The sequence below is a fragment of the Hyalella azteca genome, unplaced genomic scaffold (assembly GCF_000764305.2).
Source record: "Hyalella azteca isolate HAZT.00-mixed unplaced genomic scaffold, Hazt_2.0.2 contig2483, whole genome shotgun sequence".
NCBI classification, from domain to species: domain Eukaryota; kingdom Metazoa; phylum Arthropoda; class Malacostraca; order Amphipoda; family Hyalellidae; genus Hyalella; species Hyalella azteca.
Window position 1 is genome coordinate 820,124 of NW_025932756.1, and position 22,070 is coordinate 842,193.

The 22,070-nt window shown below is 38.2% G+C and overlaps 2 protein-coding genes across 2 annotated transcripts; both read right to left on the reverse strand.

The window, feature by feature from the left end:
* Positions 1–1,033: 1,033 nt before the first annotated feature.
* Positions 1,034–3,836, reverse strand: LOC108671263 (PXMP2/4 family protein 4). The gene is made up of 4 exons (XM_018158761.2): positions 3,362–3,836; positions 2,861–2,966; positions 2,394–2,525; positions 1,034–2,052 (listed from the first exon to the last, which is right to left on the reverse strand). Exons 1-4 carry the CDS (start codon positions 3,526–3,528, stop codon positions 1,861–1,863), a joined length of 597 nt encoding a protein of 198 aa, XP_018014250.1. The 5' UTR covers positions 3,529–3,836; the 3' UTR covers positions 1,034–1,860.
* Positions 3,837–7,581: 3,745 nt separating this feature from the next.
* On the reverse strand, positions 7,582–20,951 carry LOC108671297 (probable 2-oxoglutarate dehydrogenase E1 component DHKTD1, mitochondrial). The gene is made up of 20 exons (XM_018158806.2): positions 20,571–20,951; positions 20,049–20,169; positions 19,434–19,599; positions 18,873–18,955; positions 18,205–18,344; positions 17,557–17,718; positions 16,913–17,139; positions 16,535–16,648; positions 15,815–15,907; positions 15,345–15,502; positions 14,477–14,605; positions 13,807–13,948; positions 13,303–13,426; positions 12,886–13,047; positions 12,371–12,505; positions 11,507–11,709; positions 11,061–11,181; positions 9,502–9,693; positions 8,553–8,638; positions 7,582–7,888 (listed from the first exon to the last, which is right to left on the reverse strand). Exons 1-20 carry the CDS (start codon positions 20,719–20,721, stop codon positions 7,787–7,789), a joined length of 2,811 nt encoding a protein of 936 aa, XP_018014295.1. The 5' UTR covers positions 20,722–20,951; the 3' UTR covers positions 7,582–7,786.
* Positions 20,952–22,070: the final 1,119 nt, after the last annotated feature.

Below are 22,070 nucleotides of genomic sequence, written 5' to 3' on the forward strand. Positions count from 1 at the left end.
TACAGAACGTGAATAAAAATGGAATAGAATTCAAACAAATAACGCAATCCATATGTCCATTGCAAGTTTCGTCGACTTCCAGAACAGTTTGACAAGTACATCGGATGGAAATACTGCGCAATATTGAACATAATCGGAAATAGTTTACTCGAGCGACCTCAGATATTTATTTAGTTGACGTATCTACGACAAGCTTAATTGAGGCCAAATTTAGTTCCGAAAAAACAATCAAACTACAAGCTTGAGTCATGCGACAAGAGTGGCCCCGTAACTATCGCCCTGTCAGTCTCAAGTTTGTAAGATAATGGAATCTGTTGTGAGGGATAGGATTATCGATCACTTGACTGTGATCTCCTATCATACTGTCAACATGGCGTTATTGCCGCTAGTTCCTCTACTACTATCCTCTTGTCTACGTTGAACAATTGCCTGCTGGACGAAAGGAAGCCAGTGGATGTAGTGTACCTAGGTTTTACCAAGGTGTTTGACAGTGTTCCGCATGAGCGGTTGTTGACTTAAAGTGATGTCTTTGGAAAATAGTGAAATATACTCAAATTGAACAGAGATTTTTTAATAGGTAGACGACAACGTATCATTATTAAACGGAACCGTGTCAGTGCGCATTGGCGTGCCACAAAGAAGCGTTCTTGGGCCTATTTTGTTTGTTGCGTTTATAAACGACCTGCCAGAAGAAGTGTCAGGAGATAAGAAGTGTCTCGATGTATGCTGATGACACAAAAGTTTATAATACAGTGAAGAAAGCGTCGCAAAAAGTACAGATGCAAGATGATTTTAACAGGTTAGTTGACTAGGCTGATACGTGGCAGCTGCGGCTTAATGCTGACAAGTGTAAAGTACTTCACCTCGGGAAGAACAATGAACAGCAAGATTACAGTATGAGAAGACATGGTTGCAACGAGAAAGTAATGATTGAAAAGTCTAGTTTGGAAAAATATTTGGGAGTTATTGTCGACAATGAGAGAAATTTTCAAGGGTAATTGAAACGCAAGCTAATAAATCCAATAAACTTCTTGATGCAATAAAATTCAGTAATATAAATAATGATTAAATGATTATCAGAATTTAACAATGTTTGCAGCAATAACATACATATATACACACCCAGGACTATAATGATGGGCAAAACCCAATAGCTGTCCACTCACAGCAGGAACACGCAGCATTTAAACAAGGTAAATTTAAGAGCCGCTTGACCGCACAATTGCACATGACCGCATCATGTGCAATGTGCCTGCTAAGATATCATAATCGAGGAAATCAAAAAGCCAGATTGATATTTAATGAAATGTGAGAATTCAAAGATTAGGTAATCGATGAATATTGAAATGTATTATTTGCATTAATCTTTAATAAATTGCAGATGCAGCGAACATATTTGTCAAACGGAACCTGCGAAGGGTGCCCGCCGTGTTATTGAGTCTACGGATTGGATTAAACTATAAGCGAACGAAACTAAATATTATAGATACAGTATGACGAACATTGTGTTTGTGCTCTGAACATACTTTACTATTAATTTAATGAGATACGATATTGTGTTATCCTAGCAAATTTCGCATAAAGTCGCAACGACCCTCACATCATGACTATTTAATAATTTCTGGTTTCTTGCTTCTCTTACCTGGTTTTCAGGTTAGTTACGAAAAATAAACATAATTTCCTTTATGAGAGCAGGCAATATTCTTGATTTTTCATGTTTTCATGAGTTCAAATTATATGAATCATAATTATTAGCTGAAATTGAGTTATGTTTGCGGATCCGCGTCAATCGAACTTCAGTTTGAGCTGAAACTATGAAAGCTTTCACTATGGATTCAGGAACTAAAAGATGTGCAACGGTCAGGGCTGCGGTTCCAAATTTGTTCTCTTAGGTCTAAGGAAACTCGGTCGGTTTTGTACGTCCGTGTGGTGCATGTACGACAGGAAGATCGTCCATATGAAGCTCCCCACCGACACCACCACCACGCGGTTCCGCTCAGCGACGTAAGCGAAGTTGAAGGTTTGAACAATGGGCCAGAAGCACGCAGCAACCTAGCAGAAAAATCGTATATGCATAAGGGAAATAACTTTAGGAGTGAGAAATGCATCTAACTGGTGATCGAGTGAAGACAAGGAGAGCATTTGTTATGAACTCAAACATCCTATTTGTATGTTTATCTTTGAGTTCTTCAAAATGAATCAATTGAGTTAAAACTGGCTGAATAATAATAAAAATTCGTCTGCACAAACCAATATGGGTGAAAATTTGTACAAACTAATCTGCGACCGCGAATCGCATGACCTTAAAATTGTTAGTATATATTTAGGATGGTTTATAATGATGAAATTCCCAACCATTTGACAACATAAGATTCAGGATAGCAACAACGTACCTTCCAGCTAGGAATTAATTTCTCTTTGACTTCGTCGGTACACTGAGCGAGGGACTTGCCCTCCAGGGCCGAGATGCCGAAATAGAATTGCGACTGGCCCACGGGAGCGAACAGCGTAATGTCGTACAGCGCCTGACAACAGAAAGCATCCTTCCTGTAAACTCAAGACATCATCCCTAGCTGTTAGACAGAATAGTTACTCCAAAAAAACTTCTTACTCCTTTTCGAAAATCTACTATGGAAAATCATGTGATTGATGGTGGCAATTCAGTCGGACAGTTTTTGGGATTCCTATCAGAAAAATAATAAAATTTCGGAATAAGAATTATTTGTGCAAATGAATTTTGCGTTATGAACTAAAGAGATTTTTAATTTGAAATATTCAGTAATCAGTTTGAATAACGGTACACTTCAGCATTCTTCATCGACGTCTCTTAAAACGAATTGATTGCTCTGCCCGCCGGCACCTTAAGCATGGCGTGTCTCAGGGAGTTGCCGCGCACCAGTTTGCTGGCGATCTTAACCCAGACGTAGACGGTGGGGGCCGTGATGAAGGTTCCCATCACCAGGAACCTGCCGTGAGACCACGCAGTCAAATGAGGCGGGGGAGGTGTTCTCGTCACTTGTTAACGTATGTGCTCTCTGCTAATTTCATGAAATCAAATTATGTCGAACAAGAACAAAATAAAACACTACAACTAATTGTAATATTTGGCATCAAAATACCAATTAGTTTAATTTTTAAAACTAATTCAATGATTAATAGGAGTATGGACCAAATTATGCCACCAACAAGCTACCGCAGTACGCCATGAAGAGCTGGGGCCGTATTATCAAAACTCGCTTGAGCAAAAGACCATTCCTCATCTGTAATATGTGGGTTTATTTTATCAAGGCATCAGTGATCGGCTGACGGAGTTAAGAAGTTAATTATTATTAATATCACGGCCCCAAGATGCTCGAATGACCTGAGGCCCTGCAAGGGATCGTAGCGCTGTCTGCCGGGGTCCAGGCCCTGCTGGACCATGTTTGAGGTCGGCCACAGCAACGCGTAGGTGGTCATGCCCCTGGTGACCGGGTACGCGTGCCACATCTGCTGCATGCCGGCCATGGCGCGGCGGCCCCACTGCCCCATAGCAATTGATCCTGAACTTAATTAACGTCGTGCAGCTTCTGTCACGAAGTTCAAATTTCAGCGGCTTTGGGGCACACGAGTACTGCTTTCAGATCTCAATTTATTCTTTAAGGTGGAAATTAAAATCGTGTCTCGTAATTAATCACTACATTTGAAAGTGAAATACCTGTACAAATAATATACTAGTAGTTATTGATGTGCACTTCAACTGGCTGTGGCATGGTCGTAGGTGGAGAATTAGATGCAAGATTCTAGGAAAATACACCCGTGTCAATCAACCATATACAGATATTTGACAAATGACTGACGTTCTTACTGCAAGCATGGAATATATTAAAATTCACCGTTGAACATGATGAATTTTGTATATTATTAAGATTTAATCTGGTAATTAGGTAAATTTTATACTTATAATTATATTTTTCTCAAAACGACCGACTTCCGCTCAAAGGTCAGCGAAATCCAGTTTGTGTTAACATCTAATTACCAATCAATTTTTGCGTCCTGAGATTTGTATAAGTTGCGTCTAGACCTGATATGAATATGTTCAACATGACTATGTCCAACACGAACATGTTCATAAAATTCTCCAAAGATAATTCAAAAGCCGATCAACATCCTACAGTTGATCAACCCCTCATCATCCGATGGGGTAGTAGTAGTAGTATAATGGTTTGCTAGCGCTTCAGCTATCAAGCTATTTCGCACCGAAGGTCAAAATATAACATCGCCAGCAAGACGGAAGGTCTAAATTATTCAAAATCGATGGATGCATTCGCTCATTCGACACGGGAACCGGAGGTTTGTCAAGCCCCAAGTCTGCTCTGCGCAGAACCCTTGCAAATGTAAATTGTCTGAGAAAGAATTTTTCCAGATCCTGCTTGGGAACGGGTCAACTTCAGAGTAAAATAACTACTCCTCAAATCTGCTCTGATTGTGACATGTTAAAATCATCTTCGTTATGAGTAGACCGATAAAAAAGGCTACCGTCTGTAGATATAAAGAAAATTTGCGGGTTCCGCCAAGACTTCCCTGCGGAATTGAAATCGAAATGAATATAATAAGATTAATGGAATTCAAGTATACTAAACATAGGTTTTAGTTTGGCAATAGTTTAGTAATGCAATTTATCTAAAAGCAAAAAATGTACACAGCAGACTATAGGTTATATCTTTTCATAATGTTGAAGGAAACGCACATAAAGCAGTATGAAGTTTAATTGAAAATATATTAACAATAATTACTTATTAGTTCATTATAACAACATGTAGAATTTTAAAATAACAAACTGATTGCTAACAATCAATGTACTGGGAAGAATGTTATTTCAATGGAAGTTTCATTGCCGCTGTCAAATACAACAATGCTTTGAATAGCGTCAAAATAATGTTTGATATTAACAATAGTAGTTAGGCGTTAGCAGACATAAGCGACATAATTAAACGAAAAGTGACGCAACAATGAGCTTTGTTTGCGACAGCTCACTACTATCTAATGGAAACGAAACGTTCGTCCAAACGAAGCACTATGTCGATTATGTCGTAGCAATATCATGTCTACATAGCAATATTATGTGTACGTTGTTATCTTATCAATTTCATACCATCTCTATTTCAAAGAAAAATTATAAGCGGTACTAATATATTTCAGTAGAAAGAAGCACATAAGCTGCCACTCAGAGGATAAATGAAGCACCTGGAGCAACGAAAGACTTTGAACTACTACATAGCTACCTATAAACTATATTAAGCTACCTTATTTATTAGCATGCTGCGAATTGTTCTTCTCAAGCTGCTCCAAAAATTATCTGAGACGTAGCACCAATTTCAGTAAAATTTACGACATACAAGATTAATACTGTTGCAATAGTAGCTCGGATCAACATAACAGCCACTATGTAATTAACATAATCGTATTGCTGTATTGCGTAAAGTTGTCATTATAATTCCTGCAAATTGTTACAAGAAACAGATTCTGAAGTTGTATTGTACAATTTTTTATTTTACAGGTTTTTATTTTTACAGGCCGCAACACTGATAAAAATTTGGCACCTAATCATATACAGTATCACAGGATTATGGAAATTGAATGAGGTCCTGCAACGGTACTTATACGACGTCGTTTGTTACATGTAAGATAAGGCACGAGGTTTTCCTTAAAAACCCTAAACAAATCCTAATATTCCTCTGTAAGATATAACAGAGGAAACATTCATAGAGGTAGAACGTAGTAGTCAATTAAAACATTATAAATAACAGGTAAGGAAGAACTGTTACTTCTAACCTGTAACAGTGAAAAGAGAATTCAAACATGAAAACCAAAAACCCAAATCAAGAGAGCAAGCAAATTTGGCGACAACGTTTCAGAAACTGAAGTCATGGGCCAGCAAAACGCTTATAAATAACATGAGATTCAAGAGGCACAAAGGCAGTATTTTGTGCGACCAAAAAATGGCTTATATTTAATTTCAATTAGTAACATTGATGTCCGTCGTGTTAGTGCTAATAAAAATAACGGATAAATAAAACTTTTATTTCAAAATTATAACCAAGGCTTTAAGAGCCATTTCAAAACCTCTTTAAAACTAATGCATGAAAATAGATTAAAATATGAAAAATACGATGTAACAATTAAGTTTGTTGATTTCCCCAGAAAGAAATGAAACAATTGCACGCATACAAGACATCTAAAGACTAAATAAAAATTGTAATAAATTATGCACTATAGGCCTTAATTATATGAATAATCTGAACATACAATGGGTTCTTAAACGTATCGTTCACTGGTGTGGCAGAGTAACATTGTGAGGCTTTAGCAATCACTCAAGATTAGAGTTTCATTAGAGTTTGATAAAAGTCATAAGGCATGATGTGCAGGCATGATAGAAGGGAGATAAGCTGCCCCAAGCAACTTGCTCCCAGAGTTTTTGAGAAGTAGTGACAGTATATTTTTCACTGGAGGTAATACTCTCGTCGTCTGAATTTTATCATGTGATATAAACGATTAATTTAAAACCCAACGAGTTCTAATTTGTCGAGCAGGGATGTGAGTGCAAAAATATAATCACATCTTATATGTTTCACAAACAGTAGTTGGCGGTAGATTGGCATAGTCGGACTATGGCTTGTTGAAGACAATTGGGTGGTGAAATGTCAGGCAAATTGGATGCTGGAACATCATTGATGAAGGGATTTTAAGGGTAATCGGATGGCGGAATGACAAGGAAAATCAAATGGAGGAGTTTCATGAGCAGTCTATAGGCCCGTTTACACTAGGGGCAATGATATGGGCGGTGAGGCGCTTGGTGCAGCGCCTCACCGCCCACAACCGTTCACACTTATTTTTGTACGCGGTAGCTCGAGACCGCGCGCTTTGAAGATTAGATGCCAGTTAAACGTCAATGAGGATGGATGTATCCGAATCTGAGCTCTGGGCCATTGTTCTCGGGTGTGCTGCTGTTAAGAAAAAAGTTGTAGGCGTCGCCGTATTTGGGTGAAAAAATGGTTGCAAAGAAAAGCTTATACAATTACATTTACAAAGAATTATCAGTTGCGGATGCATCAGATTTTCAAAATTATACTAGACTGCCAGTGGACTTGTTAGACAGTCTGCTAAAGAGAATAATGCCACTCATCCAGAGGCAGGATGATGGAATTGAGAAGGAATTCATATGCAACGTAATTCATTTGCAATGAAATTCATTTCACGATGGAATTGCGAACGCAATGTATGAATTTTCTACCGAACCTCGTCAATGGTGACTTGTACACGAAAGTTTCTTAAAACTTCAAATATTTTCACCAGAGCTTGTCCATTCGCATTTCGAGTTTTATACTCCTTTGACTGAACTCTCTACAGGCATTCATGGTCTCTACAAAGATCAATTAGCCTCTCTACTAGTGAGTGAGTCCAAACAAGTGTGGCGTTAGTTGCCATAGTGAAGGACCAGCGTATACAGACTGAGTACGGCGCGCGCTTGTGTTGCAGGAGGCAGGGCGACTAAATCACTAGCTCGTCAATCGCTTCGTTGCCCACAAGAAGCGCACTTAGAGGGGCGGTGAGGCGCTTGACGCCCGTGTGTTGCCCCTAGTGTGAACGGGCCTTAATGGCGGAATGTCAGAGGCAATGGAATGGCGGAATGTCGAGGGCAGCCGGAAGGAGGACTGCTAAAAACATTTCAAAGGTGGACTACGAAAGGTAATCAGTAGGAAGACTGCAAAGAGTAGTCGCAAGGCGAACAGTCAGGGCTACACAAGCCTCAGGCGAAGACGAGGTCAAGGATGTGTGAAGCCTCTTGCCGGTGGCGCTCTGTGACGCCTACGGCGGGGGTGCACAGCGGCTCGCGTCCTGCGTACGACACCTGCGGCACAAATCGCCCTTAAATTTGCCGTCCATGTATATTTACAGCGTCATACTCCTCAAGTAGAAATACAAAAACATTCAAAAACTCAAACTCATTATATAAAATGGGCAAAGTACGTACATTTTAAAGCCTGATCGAAAGCATATCCAAGTAGGGATATTAACTTAGATCTAAATTATATTTGCAATGGAAAAATAATGAGCATTGAAAAATAAATGAGAGAATCATGTAGAAAAAAAATTCGTTTTAACAAGGCAAGGGTAAATTTTATTCCTAAATAGAAAGTTGATAAAAAGTTCCCGAAAAATTTCTAAACGCGAGTTCAGAGGGAGTTCCGCGCTGTACGAAGGTTTGTACGGTTTTCCTAGCAGTATCATACTTTATCTTCGAAATTATCTTATGGATTCAGGGTGACGGGGTTCAGGACTACGGAGTTCGAGATGACAAGAGGATAAAAAACAACTGACATCAAATTTCATTCAAAAATAACAAATTTTAATTCGCTTCAAATTTCAAAACTAGAGTTTAATGGTAATGCTGTAACATATATAGGTACATTGCAAAAATGATTATCTTTTAATTTTAGTACTTTAGATTAGATTAAATTCGTGCTACTGAGCGAGAAAAGTCTGTGCTGAGGAGAGCATCAATAAAAGCTTACCTTGGCGCCACAGATGTTCAGGAATCTGGGGAAGACGAACGGCCAAGCCCCCATGTTTCGAGGCTCTTCCTGCGCCCACACAAGCTCTGGGGATTAAAACAATACTCTTTAATTGGTACAATAATTTGGTGACCACATTATTTACTTGCATTGTTCTTCTACTATGCACGAAGTTGAAGATAATACAGTCATAGCTTATGAACAATGTGTATCGTTGGGAGTGCAAATTTCGTTCAGTATTAGGTTCAAGAAAAATGGAACAGCTGCTTAATAATAATACATATTTGCAACTACTACTATCATCAATTCTATGATTACTTCATAATTGAGAAGCTTCTCACTCACACTAGTTCGTAAAATCAAAGGCTATAATAAGATCCTTCTTTTAGTTAAGTGACAGAAAATAATTGACTGCGTAAAACTTTTCTGAATTTCACAATGTTATTTCATTTCAAAGCAGAAATTAAAAAAACTGAGCTATTTCAGCATGTGAGACGAATACTGAACTTCCGTCAAGCTTTTGAACACTTTCAATAATTATTAAGGCTTAGATTGATATCATCAAATATCAGCACAAAATTCATGAGTTGGAACTAAATTTTTTTCGTTGGACTTTTGTACTCCAATCAATTGTACAAGATCCGCCTCGAAAATAAGTTTTACTATACGAGCCACACCAGCAGCACTGTACTACTAACTCTTGGTTTGCTGTACACACCAGCAGCACTGTACTACTAACTCTTGGCCTTGCTGTACACAGCAGCAGCACTGTACTACTAACTCTTGGCCTTGCTGTACACAGCAGCAGCACTGTACTACTAACTCTTGGTCTTGCTGTACACAACAGCAGCTCTGTACTACTAACTCTTGGTCTTGCTGTACACAACAGCAGCTCTGTACTACTAACTCTTGGTCTTGTTGTACACACCAGCAGCACTGTACTACTAACTCTTGGCCTTGCTGTACTTCTTGAGGACGTGGTGCAGCTCGTGGGCGGGGAAGGGACACAAGGACTCCACCCTGACCAGGGCCGTATCACTGATACCCCTCTTGGCACGTTCGTCGGCCAGCGCGTAGAAGTGCTTGCCGCTCACGAACACCACGCGCCGCACGCCGTCGCTCTCACGCACGCTCGCGTCGTCTGTACACGCATAAGAAACATTAAGTGAGCTAATAATTGTATTATGATTGCTACTCTATTTCGTCTGGGCGCGCAGAGAAATACACCAATATCAAATTATTTGACTTAACATACGATGCTATCGTCCTAGAGACATTAAAGTAAATGTTACAATTATAAGTATTTTAACATATAATTTGGTCTGAACTCAAATTTAAATAAAATACCTATACAATCATTGGTAACATTGGACAATTTCGTTCGGGCATGGAGACAAATATGAGGTACCTAACTATAACGACAAATGTAAATAGGACTTCAGCATGAAACATATAATTATTAGCATTACTTTTTGACGCCGAGCATACATAGATGCCACTTGACAAGCTTGTATACAAACAAATTTCAAGTGCTATTATTAAACTGAATTTTAACACGTTTTTCTTTACTCAGCTTAGCGTTTGTTTGTTTTTTGTTAACATTGACAACGAAAATTTGCCCACTTCTGATTGCTCTAGAGATCTGAAATTCGGCATGCAGGCTATTTTCGCCTAACAATTTCAGATACAATCATAAAAACTAGCCATTAGAGACCTAAAGTAGCTTAATTGAGTAAATTATATATATATATATATATAGTATGAAGTGCGGGCGCTGGCGTTATAGACGAGCAGGCGCTGACGCTGCGCATCATCGATAAGTACGTCAAGTCAAGTAAATTGGCTCGCAACAACGTTTTTCATGTGTAGCAACGGACTAAAAAGGAGAAAATAAAATGCTTAAAAAAAACTTGAAAAAACACGTTTTTCTTGTGGACTAAAAAGGAGAAAATAAAATATTAAAAAAAAAAAAACTAAAAAAAAACACGTTTTCCTTGTGGACTAAAAAGTAGAAAATAAATTATGGCTCGCCCAAAAAAACGTGGGTCGGGCTGTACGTTCACCGTCAAATTTCCAAAATTCGTGTGTTGTGTGCTTTTCGCTTTAATCATAAATCTGCCCGACACATTTTTTGGGGCAAGCCATAATTTATTTTCTACTTTTTAGTCCACAAGAAAAACGTGCTTTTTTAAAAAGTTTTTTTTTAAGTATTTTATTATAAATTACTGATTATTCATTAAACTTTTCTCCCTAATGTATATATCGAAAGTACTAGAGATAGATATAACACTTCAGAATTTGGATAAAATAGTTTTAGGAGGAAGGCACTTGTTAGTAGACTATGGGACAAGAAATTGGCTATCAACTTAAACGGACTTAACATAATTTTGACCAGCAATCTGCAGTGCAGGATAATTCATAGAAAAAATCATGGAGGAAAGGTCGTATGGTATAGAAATTCATAATAAGCATTGCTAATAAACTTGTAGTGAGCAGAAAATTAAGCACCAATAACAGGGAGGAAGTGAGTGCCAGGCGCCATGTGCGAGATGTGGGACGTTGCAGCAGGCATCCGCAGCATCGTCTTGGGTGCCACTATAATGAGCGGCTTGCGGTACGGTCGCACTATCTGCACAACATAAACAATCAAACTCATTATTGCTTGCAAATATTTCACTATATCAATACAATTATTATACTATCATGATAATTCGTATAATATATGAAATATTAATAGGTACTCGGATTTATCTAACCACATTGACAGAAATGTGCTGATAAATGAAGAAGTAGCAAAACGAAATATGGACCTGTTTCTGTAGCAGGTGCTTCAACTGACCTGTTGACGCAGCAGGTGCTACTACTGACCTGTTGATGCAGGAGGTGGAACTACTGACCTGTTGATGCAGTAGGTGGAACTACTGACCTGTTGCTGTACCAGGTGCACTACAGACCTGTTGACGCAGCAAGTGGAAGTACTGCGCAGGTGTAGTCGGGGTTGCTACGGTCCAGTTCGTGCCGCTGGAGTCAGCGATGTGTTCAGCGCTTTGGCTGTCCGTGAGAAAGCGCTCGATGCGGCAGCTGGAGTGCTCAGGGCCAGCGCCATCAAATCCGTGCGGCAACATCAGCACCAGGCCGCTCTGGTACAGCCACTTGCCTGCAAGATATATAATTACATGACACTATTGATAGCGAGCGAATTTTGGCTGGAAAATATTATGGATATTTGAATCAGGAAAAAAGGTGCAACTCAACTTAGACATTTCTAACGCAATTGTTTTCAAATATCATGAAGACAACCTATCTTCCCAGTAGAAAAAACGTTTGAAAAACTCATGCCATGTGATGAATACAACTAGCTTTGGTCTCCATTCATTTGTGCAGAGTAGAAACAAAAGATAAAAGAAGTCAGTTCATCATCAGAAGTACCGTATATATGTTTGAATTTAAGGAAAAATCTTTCACGACTTCCCTCACTTGTACAAAAGCTCCTATAATAAATAAATAAAACCACTCACTCTCGCCACAGGATATAAAGGCACTCGCTCTTGACTCTCGCCAGAGGAAACAAAAGCACTCACTCTTGACTCTCGCCAGAAGAAACAAAAGCACTCACTCTGACTCTCGCCAAAGGAAACAAAAGCACTCACTCTTGACTCTCGCCAGAGGAAACAAAAGCACTCACTCTTGACTCTCGCCAGAAGAAACAAAAGCACTCACTCTTGACTCTCGCCAGAAGAAACAAAAGTACTCACTCTTGACTCTCGCCAAAGGAAACAAAAGCACTCACTCTCGCCACAGGAAATATAAGCACTTACTTTCGCCAGAAGAAATAAAGGCATCGATGACAGTTTGAGCGCCATTGAAGAAGTCTCCGAACTGAGCCTCCCACAGATGCAGGACGTCTTTGTTGTTGATTGACATGCCGTACTCGAAACCAAGCACCGCCTCCTCTGACAACAAAAACATTTGTTAGGACAACATTTCCTGGCAGGTACCCGTGGTCGTGATTTATTTTGATGAGGCTATTGTCATAAATAATACGGCACGCATTTTTGGATGCGCAAAAATATTTTCTTTACCCACCACAGGCACCAATTTTCATAGCAAGACTGTGATTAATATTGAATGTAAACTTCTCTTGGGCCAGAAGAATGAACTACAAATTACAATGAAAATACGGTGAAAAAATTATATTAGCTAGGATATTCCTTATATTCTATTGAATATAAAGATTCCTATTGATTCTGAATGATAAAAAGATAGAAACATTCATTTAATGAATAGGTTTAAGCGTCAACAAATGTGTACAGGCATGGCAAAGTCGGCGCACCGGAGAGGATGCTGTTGGCCACCTCCAGGTAGGCGGTCTGGTCGTCAGTGAGGTGGTTGAGGGGCTCGTAGCGCGCCTCTGTTGTCTGGTCCACGAGCTGACAGTTGCGGTGAGCGAACGTACCACGCCCCACGTCCTGGCCTGAGAGTCGGACGCCAACGCCTGCCCAGCATAACTTTCATTATAAAATAATATTGACCTTGAAGCCAGGTATCCTTAGAAGTTAAAAAAATTAGCTCAACAACAGAAGAAGTAATTAAAACTAAATTAAGATTCTAATCACATCACAGTTAGTTTTTGTGATCACAGAAGTCTGCCCATTTAAAAATACTAATAGAAAATAGATAAAAAAGCTGTAACAATTTTGAAAATGAATTTATGAAAATAAACAGGATTGCTTGTAGTATAAAAAGTAACCTTGAAGCAGGATAGAGCCGAGAGCCATGGCTTCTGCAGTAGCCCAGTCCAATGCGGCAGCTGAGTCGTTGAGTCGCTTTAGTCGTCCTGCGACGTGCGTCCTCAGGAGGTGCGGATGTACATTCTACGAGGCGTGAAATAAACGCTTTAAAATTGCTGCTAGGGAATATTTTTTATCTCCAAATATCTTGCTAAACGCCAATTTCATTAAAATTACATCCATCAGAAATGCTGTATGCAATTATAACCAAAACCCTGCATACCTCCCAAAGAAGAGTTGAAACTGAAGTAGGGCCTTTGAAATCAGATAGCATAAAGAATACATTTTTACGATCATAATTATTGAAATGCTTTACTGAAAAAAATTTTCAGAGTCATGAGGGAAATCCATACCTCACGACAAATGCTTTTCTTAAACAAAATCGTTGATATGATGACAAATTACAACCTAATCCTCTGAGACATGCCTACTGAACATGCTGGCATTGCCGGAACTCCACTCACAAAAGCAGGAGGAATCTCCACACTCTTGGCCGCCACGAACTTGAGAGTGTCTGTAGGCACGCCCGTGTCCCAGACCTCGACACAAGATTGTGGACTTTGGGTTAAGCCGTCCCATCGCGAGTGGATGATGCTGGCAGGTGGACTGGTTTGAAGAGAGAAATATTTCCAACAAATCGTTAACTCTTAATAAACCCCCGGGTAGATCATAATAATTGAATAGTAGATCAAAATTGAATAGTAGATCAAAATTGAATAGTAGATCAAAATTAAATAGTAGATCAAAATAAAATGGCAGATAAAAATAAAATAGCAGAAAAAAATAAAATTATTTAAAATTATCTGGATACTAAATTTTAGACAAATTACTCAAGATGATGAAGATGAGATGACTGAACATCTTTTGAAGACAAGAGATGTTGAGGATACTATATTGTAGACCTCAACATCTATTGTCGGACGGACACAAGGATGAAATTAGGGGAAACAAACCAAACATCAACTAAATCTATTAAGTAGTTACGTAAATATTTAAAAGGGAAGTATCAATATATGGGAGTCGCATCTACACCACTGAGCCTAATCATACATTGATACTTATAAACAGTAACGTAATTTTTTAATTATTGACGTAAATTTTTATACGGGAAGTATGAAGGTATACGAGTCGCACCTATATGACTGAGCCTTCTCATAGCATCGCGTCATCTCTTCGGTGACGTCGCGGGTGTACTCGGTGACCTGAGCCTCAGTGATGACCTGCTGCTGCACCAGCGCCGCCGCGTACTGCTCTGGGATCGGCCTGTGCAAACAATTGTGATGCAATGCCAGATTTGCGCTCTACACCTTATTATCAGTCCGCCGGGAACGTGGATAGTTTTCAATAAGGTTCAGGGATATTGGTCTCTTCGTAATATTTCTGAAAAAAACCCTGCTATAATGATGTTACCAGGCCAGAAGTACATAATATTGAATTGCTGCACGTTCATATTAACTATCAATAATGATAATAGCAATTGTTTTTTTTTATCACAATAGTGAAATAGGTTTCTGAACGCTGCAATATTGTAAACACGGTATTGTTATGTAAAAAATGCCCTTCACTCCAGCAAAGTACAGAGAGAGTATCATTCATGAATATTGCAATGTATATTAAAAATTTACACAATCAAGTAAAACGTTTGAAAAATTATTCAAGTGTGTGATGAATGTGAGCGAAGCACATGCACTTCATGAACGCGTCGCAACCGATGTTGAACCAAGCCTGCAGAACTACCAGCTTTGCAGTAATCATTGGCGGGCAATTCAAATTGTCGCGGCTCAAAGTTAATTATAATTACTAGAAACTTGAGCAACTTAACTAAAGAATGTTTGCCTACCTTGTGAACATTACTACCAATCCACGAGGAATGTCGAGAATTTAAAAAAATATCCAGAGGGTAATTAGTCAATTTGATATCAAGGTTTCTCTAAAACCCTGTAATAAATCATCTTATTGAGACAGAAATCATAGCAACGTTAAGCACGTTATGACGACGAACGTTTTAGCGTCGACGATGTTGTACATGCGCGGGTTGGTGAGGCGAGGGTTGTCGAGCTCGTTGTGGCCGTGGTGGCGCCAGCACAGCACGTCCACGAACACGTCCCTCCCAAACCGCTGCTGGTACAGCACTGCCAGACGCGCGGCCCGTGCCACTGCCTGAAGGTACTCAACATTGTAAACAAGAACGTCGAGGAACGAACTACACGGTTCTTTCAGTGCTCATTCGGGTACTAGTCTCTGATGGTATTTTGAGCTAAATACAGTTATAAGTCAAGCAATAATTATCAAGCCGATTGCCAGACATGCACCTAAGTCACTGTCAGTAAGTATTTTCTCACATACGGCATATACGTATACGTCATTAAGTAAATATTCTAAATAATGAATAAATACTGCATTCATGATCTATTTCACTTCAAGTTCAATGCCATGAATTAGCATGCAAGGCGTAATATTAGAAAGGCCGACCTCAGGCTGCTCGCCGTTCACAGAAATAATGGGCACTCGCGACACCAGCGCGACGTCGCTAGCTCGTCCTGCCGCTTCTGTAGTGAAGCCAATCTGAAATTCCATCAGAATTATAATTGAAAAATAGTATCACAGAGGAAAGAAATAATCAAGCAATATAGCTTGGAGCGATACTAGAATCTACCTATAACACCCACGAGTGAAGGAGGGTCTAAAATAGCTGGTCGCAAAAGCAAGAAGCAGAGTTAGCACTTTAAAGAAACATAAAACAAAAATAATACACATTTAAGCAGCTGAAGAATCGATGACACTAAAATATGAGGTTGCTTCAACAAAACTTTGACGATGAAGCACAAAACCTACAAAAGACAAATTATCCCACATCAACAAATTATCCCCACAGTAGAAACTACTGCCAACAAAATTCGGTTCACAGAAGTCGTGAGACTAGGAACGCAACACACAACATCACAGTTGGGGATAAATTTTTTCAAAAATAAAAACCAATTCTCCATGGGAGTTAGGAAACGAGAAATTTAACACAAGGCACTAAATAAATGAAGAAATATAACGCAGATTACCGTTTTTACACATTTTACATGAACATTCAACCTCGTTATTGAAACGATGGTGATGAGTGATGAAAACTACAATTCACATATTAATAATATAGATGGATAATGCATTTAGCTTCAACGAGCAAAGAACAATTAAACTAACCTGGTTGTTGACAACAACATGCAGTGCGCCGCCAACACTGAAGTGCGGCACAGACGTCATCATGAGCGTCTCCTGCAGCACACCCTGTCCCCGCAGGGCGGCGTCTCCGTGCACCTGCACACACATAATTTTTTACTTGGGACCGTATCATCGAAACTCACTTTTAGTATACTTAGCGTCTGATTTCTCTTCAGTGATTGGTGGGTTAAGCTTTAAAAACCGTCAGTGATTTGGTGTTACGGAGTTAAAAACTCCTAACTATTCTGGCTATTAGGCATCCATGAATCTAATTGTCTGTAGAATTTTCTGACACTCCAAACTTTAACTGACACAAATAGCGCATATATTCGAAGTATGTATTGCAAATCCGTCAATGACCAGTAGTGCGACAGGGGCGGAGGACGACGGTGCACCAGAAAGGACAGTCTCACAGGAGGTTGCACTGCACCGAGGTGGTGCAGTGTACTGGCCCACGCCCCGCCTGCGGTGCAAGGCGCGGGTGTAGCCTAGAGCCACGGGGTTCACGGCCTCCAGGTGGGATGGGTTAGCAAGCATTTCAACCAGAGTGCGCGACCCGTCGGTGAAGAGCATCTCGGCAGCTGAGGCTGCAATGACGGAAAGGTGTGTCAGGGCATGGGCATTCACGATTTTAGATCTTCTGTGAACAAGTCACGAAACATCAAGAATCGGCGACAGGCCACATCAGGTATACTCTTTAGCGTCGACATCACACTATGTTATGTTATGGCAATTGTTGCTTCTTCCCTCTTGAAGATACTATCAAGCACAAATTGTAATAAAATTTTTCTATCATACACGAATGACATTATCTTTTATACTGATTTTCCATATTTCATGAATATGTATATAACGAACCGATGGAAATTGATTCAAATGCAGAAGTCAAATAATAATAGGCCATTGAAGATAAGTAAATTGAAAGACTAAAATTTAAAGTCTTTGCCATGAAAAATGTGAAGAAAACAATATTCTTCTGTTGCAAGAGAACATCGAGAACAGACTCATGTGCATGAGAGTGTCGCCGGTGAAGAGGAACTCTTCGCTGAACTCGGCCCTGCCCAGCATCTTGGAGAAGAGGGCGGCCAGTGGCAGCTCCAGCAGCCCCGTCAGGAGGTTCAGACGACCTCGGTGAGCCATGCCCACTGCCACGTGGGGCACACCACCTGCACATCACTTCAGTCATGAGTCCAGGCACACCACCTGCACATCACTGCAGTCATGAGTCCAGGCACACCACCTGCACATCACTTCAGTCATGAGCTAAGCCCTGAGTGCAAAAAAACCCACTTGTAAAGTTCATCTATAAATTCTGCTATTTGAACAAAAGATTTCACTGCTGTAGCATAGAAGGCAATCTATTCAGATATCAGGACTATGAAAAATTAACTCACATACAACAAACAATAATAAACTTTTTAGAATGGAATTTATGGAACCAGCAAAGCATGTGAGCTGAATTATTGAATGTAAACCATCTCAATAAAAAAATTTACAGAAATAATTAAATTTTTATTGGTTTGTCCACAGTAAAGTGCATACATAAAAAGACAGATTTTTGTCAAGATATTAGAAAAAAAAAATATAAAATGTATTAAAATATTAGAAAGACAATCATTTTATCACAACAATAAACAATATCCTAGTCTCACTCTGAGCAAGAGTCCCAAATGTGTAGAAGTAAAAGCACATGAGAGCTTCAGCGCCTTCACCAGAGTAGCGTTTGACGCTGGGAAACTTGCTGGAGAGGAAGACGTCAAGGCACTTCGACTTGAGCAGCAGCTTCAACATACTGCAAATGTTGTTAATAGTGGTCAAGTTTGTACATTGTTAATGGTAGTTGAGTTCATACGCTAGTCAAACCTAGCATAATTAGAATGACAAACAAAATGAAAAAGGATATGATAACAATAGAAGAGAAAAATATTTACAGCTCTGCAAACTGTAATGAAAAAATGTCAGGCTTATTTTAAATTAGAGAAAAGTACTAAACATCATGAGTAGCCTGAGTGAATGAAGTAAGCATAAACAAACAAAATATTGAAAATAAGAGACACTAAAGACAAACAACTAATTAAGTAGCCAGAAATATTTCCTACAAACAAAAATTAAGAAAATGAACTTAAGTAACTTTACTAAATAAAAAAAAAAGCAAACCTATTTTCCTCATTAATTCTGAAGGAAGTAGCATAATTATGTTATTTACTTGCATCCAAAACATCAGACACTTCAAGAATGTCCATTACTGTCTTGAGTAATAGTATTTTCTAATGACTATTTGAAAAATTGAATTATTTGTTATCAAGCTTGACTGACTCACTGTATTTTCTCATCATCAGTGAATGGCTCCAAGAGAGTACCCGACTCGATCTCTCTAGCAAACCATTCCCGCTCAGCTGCAGTCTAACAAAATGGGTTTGAATTTAACCTTACAAAAATTAGAACTGAGGTGTCTCTACTTTCTATAGGCTTATTGAGTACATATCTGACAGCAGACAATAGGATCAAAATCAAGCAAAAAATCCACTATTTAGGAGGTTTAATGCTGTGACTAAGTTTTGCTACAAATGGAACTTTTTGAACACAATTTTCATCACCATTTATCAGCATGGGTATAGAGCCTTGCTTTAATCTTAAGGAAGGTCCTTTTTTATCATACAAGCAATATAGGATATGTTTTCAAACATTTTGTACCTCAACTACCTGCTGATAATTATTTAGCATTAATACAGTCTCCAAAAATATAGGTATCTTAGCAGACTAGCCTGGGAGATCGTGGTGAAATCTTACTATAGTTACTAATTGTTCAAAGTATGAGAAGTGTTTTTGACCAACTTTGGATGATTGGGCAGTCAAACACTGAAATTTTTTGAATACTTACTGGCAGGTGCATAAACTCTATCCCTACAGGACCACAGTAGAGCTGCTTCAGGGAATTGGTGAGCTGGTCTAGTGAGGCATAATTCTCTTGACTATACAGAACAGAACCAGCACTGGGGTCCAGACTGGGACTAACTCCATATTGGGTTGGCTCCAGCTCTGGCACCCTGAAATGAATAATAACTTTGCTAAGACATAGAATACAGATGTCTTGATTGAAATTGTAAGACTGGGTACAATGACATTCAAGTTTTTGAAAACAATTGCTGCATTTAAACTACTCGCCAAAAATTTCTTGTGAAGGTAAACTCTCATATTTCTTAGAGTAATACAATATTACAGAGTGATCAGAATGAGAGGATCATAAAATTTTTGCAAAACTTGGTAGCAACTATAATTTTTCTTGGGAAAGAGTACATACATAGAAGAATATCCTTTCTAGAAGGAGATTAACAGGAGCTTCTTAATAAATAGATTTATATGACACAACACTTATCAACAGATTTACAAACAAACAATAATTAATATATTATTTACAAACAGAAAATGTTAGTTATTAACATGTAAGGAAGACTTGAACCCTGTAGTAACTTGAATAATTATTAATAACACTTACACTTGCTTGTTGGCATAGACAGGATTCACATCAGCCTTGAGGTGGCCATACTTGCGATAAGCATCAACCAAGCTGTACTCATTGCTGTGTCTAGCTCGAGCTGCCATAATGTCTTCTGGCACTAGGAGTGATTCAGATTTAGTTGTAAAATAAATACTACTACGTCAAACAATACATTAAACAAAATTAAATAAATCAAATGTTTCTATTGAAGAATACAAAAATTTGAAATGACCACTGCTAAGTTGCAATAAAATAGAAGTTCAATACTATTGATTGTAACTAGGCTGGTGTCACAGAGAAGCAACATAATAGAAATTCTATTCACAAATTTGTAGAACACACGAGTATTAGGCTTTCATTTAAGGAAAGATATAATTTGAACATTTCTACATTAATTGAGTAAAACTTGATGGCATTAAGAGTCTTCTAATTTTACTCTCACATCATTAATATGTTCAATTATGAATAACTACAGCCAAATTTCAAAAAGACACAGTCAGCAAAATTAGAATGAGTTACCTTGATAAGAAGAACTGGGCAACACAGTGTCCCCAAATGTTCCATTTGCAGCAAGCTGGTGCAAAGTTGCCTTTGAATTTCTCCAATATATAGCATTTTGTCCAATCACTTGAGCCTTCAATGTCTTAACTAATAATCTTCCACAATGCATGATTAGTTTTTAGAAATTGTAATTTATTACAAAGAGGATAAAGTATGACTATAATCTCTTATTCTAATGGTGACCTTGATAAATTGAATTAATCTATCTCAAAATGAGAGGTTTTGGATTTTTAACAAAAAGAAAGAAAAATAAAGAAAAAAAACCTGTAATACAAAGGAAAGCACATAATGATAAGAACAAATTACTTCATTTCCTTGTAAAGTCATGTCTCCAACAACTTCATACAACAACTGCATTCTTTAAACTTATTGACTTGAGACTAGTGGAATGATCTAGTGAAAAGCCATAGGAATTTAATTATCAGGACACTTACTACATGGCAACAGAGTAAGCCAAAACATGCTCAGTGAGAATGACAAGTAGGTAATGAAAAGGGAAAAACAAGCTGCATCACAGTCCACATCAAATGCAAATATATGGTAGCATGGCTCTAAAAATCATAAAAATTTTTGTACAAGGCCTTGCTTCAAGACAAATTATTTAAGTTAAGTCGATGACTATCAACTGCAGAACTAACTCAATTGAATTTTTGTGCTAAATTTAACTTTTCCAGGAATGATGGATAGCATAATACTATAAATGTATGCTAATATTTTTTTAAATAAATAATTTCTTACTCAATTTCTAACTTGAATGTGGATACTTGATGTTGTATAAATAGAATGATTCATGTTTTAAATTGCAAACTTCATAGAAATGGTCCCATACATTTATTAATACATTTATTAAGTGTTCTGTGGTTTAAAAAAACTAACTACAATAAAAAGCCAATCTGAAATATCAAGCAGAACTTTCATAGAATCACAGGTATAAACTATTGCTTCACTGGTGATATTTAAAAAAAATAGGAGTTGAAAATTAGGCAATTTTTAACTTTTACTGAAGAAATTAGGAAAGAACCATATGAATAGAAATTTGCCAAATTTTTTGGCATTTTTAACTTTTACTGAAGAAATTAGAAAAGAACCATATGAATAGAAATTTGCTAAATTTCCTGGCATTTTTGTCCAATTCTTGGGTAGCTTCAGCCAAATTTTTCATTTTCAGTAAAAAAACTCATTACTATGTTTGGTTTTTGCTAGAAACTGTGTTTTAACCCTAATTGCTTTGGTTTATTTTGTCATGCTACAACCTTGCAGTCAGTGATTTCTGTCCTTTATTTTGTTAAGTATTCTTTAGATGCCTTCTGTCTTACAAATTGCAGCAACTATGTTACCAGGCATCAATACTACAGATTATGAGAAAAAATACTGAAATTGTGAGAATGAAACAACCAAATTCCTGGTCTCAAGCAGACCCAATTCTGTATATAACAACTCTAACTGCTCAATATTGTG